Source organism: Monodon monoceros, unplaced genomic scaffold (genome assembly GCF_005190385.1).
Source record: "Monodon monoceros isolate NGI ecotype Baffin Bay Population unplaced genomic scaffold, NGI_Narwhal_1 Super_Scaffold_4, whole genome shotgun sequence".
Lineage (NCBI taxonomy): Eukaryota > Metazoa > Chordata > Mammalia > Artiodactyla > Monodontidae > Monodon > Monodon monoceros.
The window spans coordinates 26668168-26682024 of record NW_021703781.1 but is presented as its reverse complement, the minus strand read 5'-3'; the positions used below and the strand labels follow the sequence as shown (position 1 = coordinate 26682024).

Below are 13857 nucleotides of genomic sequence, written 5' to 3'. Positions count from 1 at the left end.
AATTTCTCTTTCTGATTATTTTTGGTTGTTGATATATAGGAATACCAGCGATTTCTGTGCATTAATTTTGTATTCTGCAACCTTACCAAATTCATTGATTAGTTCTAGTAGTTTTCTGGTGGCATCTTTAGGATTTTCTATGTATAGTATCATGTCATCTGCAAACAGTGACAGTTTTACTTCTTCTTTTCCAATTTGTATTCCTTTTATTTCTTTGTCTTCTCTGATTGCCATGGCTAGGACTTCCAAAACTATGTTGAATAAGAGTGGTGAGAGTGGGCATCCTTGTCTTGTTCCTGATCTTAGTGGAAATGCTTTCAGTTTTTCATCATTGAGTATGATGCTTGCTGTGGGCTTGTCATATATGGCCTTTATTATATTGAGGTAGGTTCCCTCTGTGCCCATTTTCTGGAGAGTTTTGATCATAAATCGGTGTTGAATTTTGTCAGAAGCTTTTTCTGCATCTATTGAGATGATCATATGATTTTTATTCCTTAATTTGTTAATGTGGTGTATCACACTGATTGATTTGCGTATATTGAAGAATCCTTTCATCCCTGGGATAAATCCCACTTGATCATGGTGTATGATCCTTTGTTGTTGGATTCTGTTTGCTAGTATTTTGTTCAGGATTTTTGCATCTATGTTCATCAGTGATATTGTTGTATAGTTTTCTTTTTTTGTGATATCTTTTTCTGGTTTTTGCATCAGGGTGATGATGGCTTTGTAGAAATTATTTGGGAGTGTTTCTCCCTCTGCAATTTTTTGGAAGAGTTTGAGAAGGATAGGTGTTAGCTCTTCTCTAAATGTTTGATAGAATTTGCCTGTGAAGCTACCTGGTCCTGGACTTTTGTTTGTTGGAAGGTTTTTAATTACAGTTTCAATTTCATTACTTGTGATAGGTCTGTTTATATTTTCTAATTCTTCCTGGTTCAGTCTTGGAAAATTGTACCTTTCCAAGAATTTGCCCATTTCTTTGTGGTTGTCCATTTTATTGGTGTGTAGTTGTTTGTAGGAGCCTCTTATAATCCTTTGTATTTCTGCAGTGTCAGTTGTGATTTCTCCTTTTTCATTTCTAATTCTGTTGATTTGCATCCTCTCCCTTTTTTTCTTGATGAGTCTGGCTAATGGTTTATCAATTTTGTTTATCTTCTCAAAGATCCAGCTTTTAGTTTTATTGATCTTTGCTATTGTTTTCTTCATTTCTACTTCATGTATTTCTGCTCTGATCTTTATGATTTTTTCCCTTCTACTGGCTTTGGGTTTTCTTTGTTCTTCTTTCTCTAGTGTAGGGTTAGATTGTTTATTTGCGATTTTTCTTGTTTCTTGAGGTGAGATTGAATTGCTATAAACTTCCCTCTTAGAACTGCTGTTGCTGCATACCATAGGTTTTGGGTTGTCATGTTTTCATTGCCATTTGTTTCTATGTATTTTTTAATTTCTTCTTTGATTTTTTCCAGTGATCTCTTGGTTATTTAGTAGCACACCGTTTAGCCTCCATGTATTTGTGTTTTCTACATTTTTTTTCCTGTAACTGATTTCCAATCTCATAGCGTTGTGGTCAGAAAAGATGCTTGATACGATTTCAGTTTTCTTAAGTTTTCTGAGGCTTGATTTGTGACCCAAGATATGATCTATCCTGGAGAATGTTCCATGTGCACTTGAGAAGAATGTGTGTTCTGCCAGTTTTGGGTGGAATGTTCTATAAATATCAATTAAATCTATCTGGTCTATCGTGTCATTTAAAGCTTGTGTTTCCTTATTTATTCTCTGTTTGGATGATCTGCCCATTGGTGTAGGTGGGTGTTAAAGTCCCTACTATTATTGTGTTACTGTCAATTTCTCCTTTCATGGTTGTTAGCATTTGCCATATGTATTGAGGTTCTCCTAACATTTATAGTTGTTATATCTTCTTCTTGGATTGATCGTTTGATCATTATATAATGTCCCTCCGTATCTCTTGTAACAGTCTTTTTTTTTTTTTTTTTTTTTTTTTTTGCGGTACGTGGGCCTCTCACTGTTGTGGCCTTTCCCGTTGCGGAGCACAGGCTCCGGACACGCAGGCTCAGTGGCCGTGGCCCACGGGCCCAGCCGCTCCGCGGCATGTGGGATCTTCCCGGACCGGGGCACGAACCCATGTCCCCTGCATGGGCAGGCGGACTCTCAACCACTGCACCACCAGGGAAGCCCTAACAGTCTTTATTTTAAAGTCTATTTTATCTGATATGAGTACTGCTACTCCAGCTTTCTTTTGATTTCCATTTGCATGGAATATCTTTTTCCATCCCCTCACTTTCAGTCTGTATGTGTCCCTAGGTCTGAAGTGGGTCCCTTGTAGACAGCATATATATGGGTCTTGTTTTTGTATCCATTCAGCCAGTCTGTGTCTTTCAGTTGGGGCATTTAATCCATTTTCATGCAAGGTGATTATCGATATGTATGTTCCTATTACCATTTTCTTAATTGTTTTGGGTTTGTTTTTGTGGGTCTTTTTCTTCTCTTGTGTTTCTCACCTAGAGAAGTTTCTTTAGCATTTATTGTAAAGCTGGTTTGTTGGTGCTGAATTCTCTTAGTTTTTGCTTGTCTGAAAAGCTTTGGATTTCTCCATCGAATCTGAATGAGATCCTTGCTGGGTAGAGTAACCTTGGTTGTAGGTTTTTCTCTCTCATCACTTTATGTATATCCTGCCACTCCCTTCTGGCCTGCAGAGTTTCTGCTGAAAAATCAGCTGATAACCTTATGGGGATTCCTTTGTATGTTATTTTTTGTTTTTCCCCTTGCTGCTTTTAATATTTTTCTTTGAATTTAATTTGTGTTACTTTGATTAATATGTGTCTTGGTGTGTTTTTCCTAGGGTATATCCTGTATAGGACTCTCTGTTCTTCCTGGACTTAGGTGACTACTTCCTTTCCCATGTTAGGGAAGTTTTCAACTATAATCTCTTCAAATATTTTCTGAGACCCTTTCTTTCTCTCTTCTTTTTCTGAGGGCCCTATAATTCGAACGTTGGTGTGTTTAGTGTTGTCCCAGAGGTCTCTGAGGTTGTCTTCAATCCTTTTCAATCTTTTTTATTTTGCTCCTTGGCAGTTATTTCCACCATTTTGTCTTCCAGCTCACTTATTCGTTCTTCTGCCTCAGTTATTCTGTTATTGATTCCTTCTAGTGTATTTTTCATTTCAGTTATTGTGTTGTTCATCTCTGTTTGTACTTTAGTTCTTCTAGATCTTTGTTAAACATTTTTGTATTTTCTAAATCTGTGCCTCCATTCTATTTCCTAGATACTGGATCATCTTTACTATCATTACTCTGAATTCTTTTTCAGGTAGATTGCCTATTTCCTCTTCATTTATTTGGTCTTATAGGTTTTTACCTCGTTCCTTCGTCTGTGACGTATTTTTTTGCCGTCTCACTTTTTTTTTTAATGAGTGGGGCTGTGCTCCTGTCTTTCTGGTTGTTTGGCCTGAGGCTTCCAACACTGGAGTTTGTAGGCTGTTGGGTAGAGCTGGGTCTTGGTGCTGAGATGAGGACCTCCGTGAGCCCTCACTCCAATGAATATTCCCTGGGGTCTGAGGTTCTCTGTTAGCCCAGTGGTTTGGACTCAGAGCTCCCACCGCAGGAGCTTCAGCCCAACCCCCGGCTCATGAACCAAGATCCCGCAAGCCATGTGGGGTGGTTAAAAAAAGAAACAAAGTAAAAAATAAAATTAGACTAGGCAACTAATAGATATGTTAGAAAGAATACAAAAATAAAAATATAGATGAGTCAACAACCAGAAGGTACAACAGTACCACAATAGTAAAAAAGAGGAGGAGGGAAAGGAAAATTTAAAAAGGGGGAAAAGGCCTTGGCTGTGGAGAGCGAGGCCTAAGCAAGGGTGAGGTTTGGGTGGTGGGCGGGGCCAAGGCTCAGGACCCACTGGGCTGGAAAAGGCCCTGGGGGCTGTGGGAGGTGGGGCTTAGGCTCAACAGAACAGCAGGGGCCCAGGCGTGCCCCCCACCCCTGGTCTCAGAGGGTGGGGGACCTCACCTGGGGCCCCAGCAGGCTTCCTGGCCCAAGTGGGCAGGGCAGTCGCCCTCTGCTCCTCTCCCACTCCACCGGAGGGCCCCTCCCGCCTGCCTCTCCTGACCTCCCCGGCCTCAGGGGCGCCAATCTTGTCTGGCCTCCACTTCTCCTCCCCTCTCAGTCCCCCCACGTCCTACCAGTTCATTTGGGGGTTCCTCCCGTCTCCTTGGGTATCAGGGTCCTCCACCAGTGACCGGCAGGTGCCCTAGTTGTGGGGAGATGCTAACTCGGCATCTTCCCACCTTATTTACTTTTCTAGGATGAGGGTTGGAGGCCAGAGTAACCAAGGGATGATTGCTTCCCTAAAAGATAGGGAATCAAAAGATATCTCCTCTCCCTCAAGGCACATATTTTCTGAAAGGAATTTTGGCCAGCTTACTACAGCATTTGCTTGCTTGCTAATATTATATGAATATAAATCCTGAATACACTGGGGGCAGGTCTCAGACCTCCCTGAGATAATACCTCCTCTCCAACCAATAAACAACCTGGCTCTGTATCTTCAGGACAAATTTATTAAGGTCCGCTTCCAACTGAAATACATTCTTCTAGGGCTGGGAAGAAAGAGTCCATTCTGTTCATTTTCTCAGACCTCTTCTTTATGGTGGGTCGTGGATATCTATAGAACTCTTAAAGAGTCTTCAAGGACAAAAATATTCAAATTTGATCTTGCCCTGATCTGTGACCCATTCTTATCAGCAAGTGCCTTTTTATTTTAGCATTTTTGACTGAGCTCAGTATTTGAAAGGTGACCTGCTGGTTTACAACACCTCTCACATTCCAACAACCCATCTACCGAGATGTTGTTCCGAGCTAACTGTTCTTCTCCTTTTAAGATCAGATATGACAGTTCCTATAGTAATCTAGCGTGTTCATTGAAGATAACTTCGCAGGATGGCTTCACATGATATTTGTCATTTGGTGTAGCCTAAAAGAAAATTCTCAGGAATAAATAAATGCAGTGAGAGTCTTCCCATCCTAAGTGGGATTGGAAGGCCTATTAGGAGGGCCATGGTAGAGATCCTGAACACTTAATAATAGGTCTCTGGACCATGTAGGAGGGATGGCTATCCCACTGTCTTTGTTCTGAACATACAAATGAGAAATACCAGAGAAATTTCAGAGGAAGAAGTACTAAGAACTAAATAAAGTTCACTCTTTAATGCTTGAAATAGATGGTTTCAAAGGTAAAATCACTTTACAGTAAATTTTGGAATTTCAACTCATTTTTATTTTCTATCTTGAATTGACAAGATTATTCAGGGAAAATGGCTCCACTGCACAGATAGCCGACTATGCCTGGGACGTTGTCCTAATTTTATGCAGTCATTCTTGTAGAAACCCAAATGCCTCCCTGAAAATAGAGGTGCAGAATCTCTATCAGAGATAGAATCTAGACAATGGATGTGGACCAAGATGCAGGATTATATTTCTTATGCTGTAAACTTGTTAGAGCTGCCTGATTCTATTGTAATTCTTGAGGTTATCGGTAAGGCTCTGCCCATCCACTGGAAGGGAGGCCTCTGTAGAGGCATCTTTCTTTTCCACCAGTAAACAAGGCAAGAGGGGGTGACTGTAGCTCTGAGAATTCAAGACGAGTTTATTAAGATGCCTCTGAGCTTGAGGCTCTCATCTAAGGAGTGTGGCAGTTGGGAGGTGAAGGTAGGGGTAGGGGAGAGCATCATTGGACAGTGAGTGCAAATACAGTTGTCAAGGCAAGGAGAGAGGGTGTTGTTTAGTATTGAAATCATGTATTCCAGATGTGAGCATTTGGTAGTCAGTCTGCTCTGAAGTGACATGCTGCTGAATCTTTAAAGGGCTTCAGCAGGGAGAGCAAAATCTGATTGGGCAAATTGCTAAAATATTTAAAGTGCAGCCTGTTAAAGCTTTTAGTGCGAAGAGCATCACGTCAGAAGTTGTAGTCAGAAGGAGCGAGTAATTGGCTTTCCGTCCTCGTGCCACTCAGTCAGCATGAGGCTCTATTCCTATTCCTTCCTCTTCATTGCCAATGCTAATAACAACACTTGAGGGTGTGTGCATGTGTGTGTGTGTCTCATGGAGAGATTGGATAGCTGATAAAAGGAGAATGGAAGCAGTGAGACATCCATAAGAAGGGAGACTAAATCCACAAAATGATGTGAAGTCCATTTTAGAAAAAGGGGAACGGGAGAGAAAGGCAGAATTACTACCTGACAAAGGTCACCTGCGTGTCCAGGAGGTGGCGGTGGTGGTGGTTTGAGGTAGTTATCTTTCAAAGGATGGGTTCTGCAAGCAAAAGAGTGGCCTTCAGTGACAACCACTTCCTCTGCATCTTTCATCTCCTCTGAGATGTAACGCAGGGGGCACTTTCCATTTATAATTTATCACATTTTCCACTTCGGTTTTCCTGTCCTTTTCTCCCCAGGCATGACCCCTTGTTAATTCCCGGCAATGATCAGATTGACAACATGGACTCCAACGTGAAGAAGTACGACTCTACTGGGATGTTTCACTGGTGTGCACCCAAGGAGATAGAGAAAGTCATCCTGGTGAGTGACAGATTGCAGAATTGATGCCATCCGCTTCTGTCCCAAATTATGTCTACTAGGAATGAGATTTTCCTAACTGGATGGTGGGGTGGTAGTCCCTGCGCCTGATATTTTTGATACTTAATATTCAGGACATGTATTGAAACAGCTGGAACTCTCACCAGAACATGACCTGAGAGTGGAATTTTCAATCACTGAATATGTATTGGCTCATTACCATAGGGTGTGAAATGCATCATGGGAGGCAGTATGTACCATAACTCCTGTGGACATGGCTCTGGGGCCAGAGCCTGCCTGTGCCATTAGCTGTGTGGCCTTGGACGAGTCACTTGAGCTCTTTACACTATATCTCTTACGTGTAAGAAGATGGAACGAGAATGACCTTAACTCGTAGGATTGCAGTGAAGATTAAAATCCATACGTTTTAATAAGTTGATAGGACTCCATAAACTTACCTATTACTATTAATTATATGTTAAATGCCGTGAAGACATCTGAATGCTACCTGTATTGCCGTTTGCTTATAACGGTGTCTTGTATCCTTCTAGATCACTGATTTGCGTATTTGTCACCCTTCTTAGCACACGATGTAGGCAGGCAAAGCACATTTGCTGATGACGACAAGGGTGACCATGGTCCACCTCGGGAAGGCTGGGGCTCAGAGCCCCGTTTCCTGGTTGACTCCTCTCAGTAGCAGCAGTGGGCTTCTTCTGGTCTGTCCCAAGAATGTCAGCATAGATAACAATCCATTCTACTCTTTCGACTTGTCCGATTGAGAGCTTTAAGCTTTAATGCCTTCATCTCCTACCGTTTATTGTCTTGCTAATCCATGAAAAATGGATTAATAATCAGGAAGTTCAGATGGAAAGGTTCTTTCTCCCTTGTGCTTTCTAATCCCCAGATTGCTGTGGCCTGCTCCTTTATGTCCACCAGGAAAATCCTATCATTTCTGATGTCATGGCCACCCTTCCTAAGAAAGGACTGTTCCAGTTCCTCAGAATGGCTTTGTGCTCTAATCCATTAGATTTTCCCCTGTGTTTTATCTGAATGTGTGTGTGATTTCTCAATTTAATTATAATCGAGCATTAAGCACCAATACAGCTTTGTGCTGGAGGCTGTCTGGGAGGTGTGAAAGTTACAGACAAAAGCACAGAAAGTCAGAATTCTTGGGAAACAGCCCCCGTCCAAGGAGTGCAAATGGTTTTCATCACAAAGCTGCTCCATGTATCTACATTCTGATGTCGTATCTGCCCCACTTTTGCTCTAGGGATATAAACTCATCCTGGTGTTACCCACCTGGGGACAGGTCAAAGGCTTGGTTGGCATTGCGGGATCCAAGGTTTTAATGGCTTGCCTAGATAATCCTGAGGAGTGCGTGGCTGACTGACGTTTAGAGCCCCCTGCCAGCACCAAAGGGTTGAGTGAGGCCAGTTACTACTCCCCTCACCTGAAACATAACATCATTTAGCAAAACATTTATAACAAACCTATTACATGTTGGGCACTGTTCTTGTTGCTGGGGGTACAACAACTCCTGACTGGTCTCGTAGAGCTTCTGTTCCAGTGGGGGCAAAGACCAGATCTCCAGGTAGGCAATGAATATGTAATAACATTTGAGATATTGATAACGTGCTGTGAAGAAAATAAAGTGAGGTCATAGGCTAGAAAGGGACTGGGAGGTGCTGTTTAGACAGTGTGGCCCCCAAAGCCCTCTCTAAAGTAACCCTGCACAGAGATGAGAATGCTTGGAAGAGCCAGCAACATGAGGATGCTTTCTGGGCACAGAATACTATCTGCTCTGGGGGTTAGAAAACATGAGACGGCCGTCATCTTGAGGAAGTGACCGTCTAATTCAAAGATATAAACGTACCATGAAACAATACGTTCAGAGCTAAGCGTTACAAGGCACAAAGTGCTGTTTGAATCTAGTATGTGTCTAAGTGGCTGGGGAAGTCTTATTGGATACAAACAGTTGACCTTGGAAGGGGTTTATGGCTCTTAAGGCCCCATTTGGACTAGGCCTTGAAGAATGTGTAGGAAACTCAAGATACACACATAAGTAGTTTCTCTATTGCGTCTTAAACCTGGCAGAATCAGTCTCCCCAAGGCTGAGTCCCAGGAATTGGGATCTTTACCAGGTTCTCCAGGTGATATTGCTGTGGCCAGTCTAAGGATTGGTGTTTTGGTCCCCAGATCTAATTTCCTGTGGTCAGCACCTGTGCCTTGGCCACTCTGCTAATTGATGCCTTCCCTACCTTCCTATTCTAGATTTCGGGACCCGCTTGGTATTCCTCAGGCTTGCTGAAGGGAGCTAGCCTCCCAGATGACCGGTCAATTAAAATTAATCAGGGGTCCCATCACAGCACATTACAAAACTGGTTGACCCTCTGCTGGTGGTACCTAGGCACACACACTTCCATGCAGCCAAGATAACTAACTCCAGGCATTATCCATGAAGCAGTGATGTGGGGTGTGACTCCCTAGTGGGTCCTCCTTGGTCACCATTTGTAAGACATTTCTTACGGCCTCCGTCTGAGATGTCCCTGTACTGTTGCGGAGAGAAACCAATAATGGTGACAGCCCCTGCTTTAGTCTAACGATCAGGGAGTGAACGCTTGCTTCTTCCTCTCCTTGGGGGTTACTGTAATAACCCTGACATTATCGTGAATTGCAATATTGGCCTTTAAACAATCAATACACTGGTCAATTCTAGGGATTAAATCGAGCAGAGTTTGATATGTGCAGGGGACATTAATATGCCTCCCCAAAAGCATCGTAAGCCACACGGGGCCATCCAGACATGCAGTGGGCGGAAAGGGAGGAAGAAAGCCAAGATGGGAGGCACCATTCCAGAAAGAGGCAGAGAAAGGCCCACCACTGGCCTCCTGTGTTACTTTCTGCATGAACACAGTGAGCAGTGGGGCCAGCTAATCACGTGCATTTCCTGGGAAGCTCTAACCGGGGTGATTTATCCCTTCATTTGTCTCCTTTGTAAATGCAGGCCTAAAGTTGGGGGAACACATGGGCTTGTTGCCCTTGCTGTTCTGATCCTTTTAGTGGCTGTTTGGGAGTCTTCCTCTGATGACTTAACGCAGGTGGCCACTCCAGTCATGTCCCTGGAAACCCCAAGGCCGCGGTAGACATTGGTCAGCAAACTCTCTCTGGAAAGGGTCATATAATAAATAATTTAGGCTTTGCTGGCCCTACGGTCTCTGTCACAACTAATCACCTCTGCTTTTGTAATGTAAAAACAGCCACAGACAATACCTAAGTAAGATTAGCCATGCATGTTGCAATAAAATTTGGTGGAATTTGAACTTAATGTAAGTTTCACATATTATGAGATATGCTTCTTTTGATTTTTTTTCAACCCATTTTCAAACATAAAAACCAATCTAAGCTCACTGGCCATAAAAAAGCAGGCGGTGGACCAGCTTTGGCCCATGGGCCAGAGTTTGCCAGCCCCTGGCTCAGGATATCGTGTTCTACCTACTGATGCAGTGATGTCCTATGAGATCCCATTGATGAGTCTAGAATTTGGAACTCACTTCTCAAGCCGAGGCCAGCATGGGTCTGACTGTTTTGTCATCATCTCAGCAACAGAAGCACACAGGACAGCTCATTTCATCAACAATTTCCTGGAAACTAAGACTTCCTTTTCTGAATGACACAAATATTGCTCTTCCCTCTTATTTTCCCCCTGAAAGTTCTGCTCTTATGTATGGATGGCATATCTTCCTTAAATCTTTTCTCAGAGAAGGTAGTGATACGTGTGAATATATGTTTGCACGTATTTATTCCACCAATGTAATTTATACACACATACTCTAATTATAAATATATATGGCATGTATATAACATGAAGAAATTAAAAAAATAATAGCACATGGTAAGCACTCAGCAATTGTTTACTTGATATTTTACACAAGTGATTCTTTCAGTCCTTTTCACAACCCCATCTCTCCAATGCCTGTGCCCTTCTCCCTCCGGCAGACTCGAAGTGAAGCCGCCATGACCGTCCTGAGTGGCCACGTGGTGGTCTGCATCTTTGGCGATGTCAGTTCAGCCCTGATTGGCCTCCGGAACCTGGTGATGCCACTCCGTGCCAGCAACTTTCACTACCACGAGCTCAAGCACATTGTGTTTGTGGGTTCCATCGAGTACCTCAAGCGGGAATGGGAGACTCTTCATAACTTCCCCAAAGTGTCCATATTGCCTGTAAGTCCAAGGTCACATTAGCAATGCTTTTTTCTTCTTTTCATTCACAAAAGAAAAATCCCAGATGGATAGAGTGGTTGTAGCTTTGATCCTGCCTCTGCTTCTTCATCTGGTTATGCACCTGAGGACTCAGCCCTTCCCCTGTGCTCTGTCTAGGAATATCCAAACCCTGGGAGACCTTATTAAAAGGGATTTGCAGCCAAGTTCAGTCACTCATCAGGCATGGAGTTTAGCTGGTATCAAACGTATTAACCATATCAGTGTCTATACAGTCTCTCTCTTGCCTACCCAAACCCAGCGCTTTGCAATATTATAGTACTTATAGCAGAATTTACGTAAGGAACTATTTATATCACTTTATTTATGACATTATGAATGCTTGGAGAAATCTTACTTTACCATGTTCTGTTTTTAACTAAATGCATTTAACAGAGTTCTTTATTTCTGTTGTACAAAAGGCCAGCCCCTTCTGCTGGCCAACCCCTCCCTCCCTCCCAGTCATTTAGAAGCCCAGTAATGTTTTCATGAGATTGTGTGTGTGTGTGTACATGTGTGCACATGTGTGCACATGTGTGCATGTGATGTTCTTGATTACAAAACACTAGGACCCAAATCTAAAAGGAACAACTTGGGACTCCACAATTTAATGAGAGGGCATGGGATACATGATCTGGGAGTCACATAACTAACTACTTCCCAATCGTTAATCAGTATATTTTCCATAAACTTTCAAATAATTGTAGAGCACTGTACGTTTCAACCTTTGATATAGTTCTCCAGGTCACAAATCTATGCAAATATCACTTATACTGCAAACATCTTTCTTGGAAGTTCGCATCCCTAAAACTGAGGAACACAGATTTTATTCTATATTTTAAGAAGTCTGGATTTTTTCCCACTTACAGAGCTGAAATTTGTTATTTCTATTATCAGCTTCTAGAACCTCGGAAATGGAAAAAGAAGAGTCAAGTAATATAATTCAATAAGGAAGACATAAGAATCGATCCACAAGTAATGCCCATTCGTAGCTGTCAATACCATGTGTCCAAGCGTATGCCTGGCGCAGTGGACACTCAATAAATATATAAAGAATTGAGAAAAATATAGACAGATATCTTTTGGCTGCTGGGCCCCAAATTCACTGACTTAGTGAACACATGTGGTTAAACATAGTCACCTGCAGAAAAATAGTCATATACATAAAAGACCATAAACAGATATATATCTAATTTCAGAAACATGATAGTTGTGATTACATATTTCCATGATTATTTTCCTACATGTGCTCTTCCGCATGGTCCTTGGGAACAATGGACTAGGGTCTAAGAGTATTTTGTAAAGAGCTTATTAGTTTTCTGGGATACAGGAGTCTATGTATGTGTGTATGTGTATAGTGTTGGGTGTGTGGGTGTGATGTTTTCTGTGTGTATTTGTTGTGTGTGTTTCCTTCTGTATGCTCTTGTACACATCCACTCATCTGCCTGCATCTATATGAATGAGTTCTCCTATCTGCTGGGCCTTTTCAAACCCTCCAAAATTTATCACACTTGGACACAACATATTGGTACAGAATGGGCCTTCACCTATGTCTCCACATATTTCATCGTTTAAACAGGGCCCCAGATATAGGACCAGCCCAGAGAAACACAAGGTGTTTCTATGTACGTCATTTGTATTTCTTGAGTTTTGAAATCATGCGTGCACAGCTGTGCAGGGATTTTCTTATATCACAATTACTGGTGGATTCCCTACAAGGTGAGAATTAAAGGAATATGGATGTAGGCAACTGAGGCTTATACACTGGTGAAATGATTCAGGAAGTTGGTCAGACTTATTTTGTACCAAAAGACCCCAGTAAAAAGGGGGAGACTTCGCCTTCTCTCGAAAGGTCCTGCTCCGGAGCTTGGAATTAGTAGCTTCCCAGCCCTGTAGCACTAGATGCCTCTCCCTCCACAATTCCACTTTGCAGTTACATTTTGGAGGCTGGGAATAGTATCATGACCGCCACCGAGTCATAAAAGAGGGCTGAGGGGCTTGATCTCTGCAGCCAAGTCCAATCTTCTCAAAGCCCCCTTCCCAGGAAGGAGAACGAGAGGAAGGCATCCAGAGACATAGGCAGTTGACAGACCCTCTCCCTACACGGCCAGTGAGCTGAAGACAGCTCAGGTCTCCATGAAGGCAAGTCAGAAGCTGGGTTCAGGTTGGAGGATCAAGGAGGCTGGTGGCTGGCGGTGAACTCCAAAATGATGCCCTTGGGGCCCTATCACATGGGATGGCCTGATTAGTTCTTCTCTGGTCCCCACCCACAGGACACAGAGCAGGTGGGGGTCATGCCCCTCTCCTCCAATCCTAACCCTTCTGTTTTACCAGTGGCTGCATTCCTGGCCTCTGTCATTACCTCCTTGATCTGGGGATTTTTTTCCACCGTTTTTTGTTTGTTATGGGATTTTTAAAAAAATCTGTTTACTGGCTTATTTATTTTTAATTACTCCAATAATATACAAGTATGTTCTTGTTATAAAATATTCAAACAAAGCGGATGTATATCAAGTCAAAAGCAAACTCTTCCTTCACCCCCAATCTTATTTCCCTCCCCAGGGGTAATTACTGTTATTAGTTTAGTGTGTACTTTTCTTGAACTTTCTCTCTGAGTGTACGTACATTTATAAATACATTCATACATATATAGTTCTATTCTGTGGGTTTCTTTTTACATAAATGAAATCATACTTTTTGAATTGTCTAGAACTTGGTTTTTTTTTGTTTATTTGTTTCACTTGCTCCTCTGTCTTGAGATGCTTCCAAGGCAATACCTACACGGAGAGGTCTTTCAATCCCTTTACCTGCCACATAGACTTCCATTGTATATATATCTGATAGTGTATTTAACCATGCTTCTGTTCTTGGACAGTTAGGTGATTTCCTTGTTTTTCTCTTGCTGAAAATATGCATTCAAATCATATACCTGAAGCGTCACCCCTTTCCATATCCCCTTTGCAAGATGCACATTAATTCCACTCGCTCCCACATCCTCCAGATTCAGCCCCAC

The 13857-nt window shown here is 42.4% G+C and overlaps 1 protein-coding gene across 7 annotated transcripts in view; it reads left to right on the top strand.

The window, feature by feature from the left end:
• Window positions 1-13857, top strand: part of KCNMA1 (potassium calcium-activated channel subfamily M alpha 1) — a 746198-nt gene that overhangs the window by 663993 nt on the left and 68348 nt on the right. For all 7 annotated transcript variants that reach the window (XM_029200928.1, XM_029200929.1, XM_029200923.1 and 4 more), the window contains 2 exons: window positions 6467-6590; window positions 10584-10808. In XM_029200928.1, the coding sequence (XP_029056761.1) occupies window positions 6467-6590; window positions 10584-10808 (349 nt within the window). The remainder of the gene's footprint in view (window positions 1-6466; window positions 6591-10583; window positions 10809-13857) is intronic.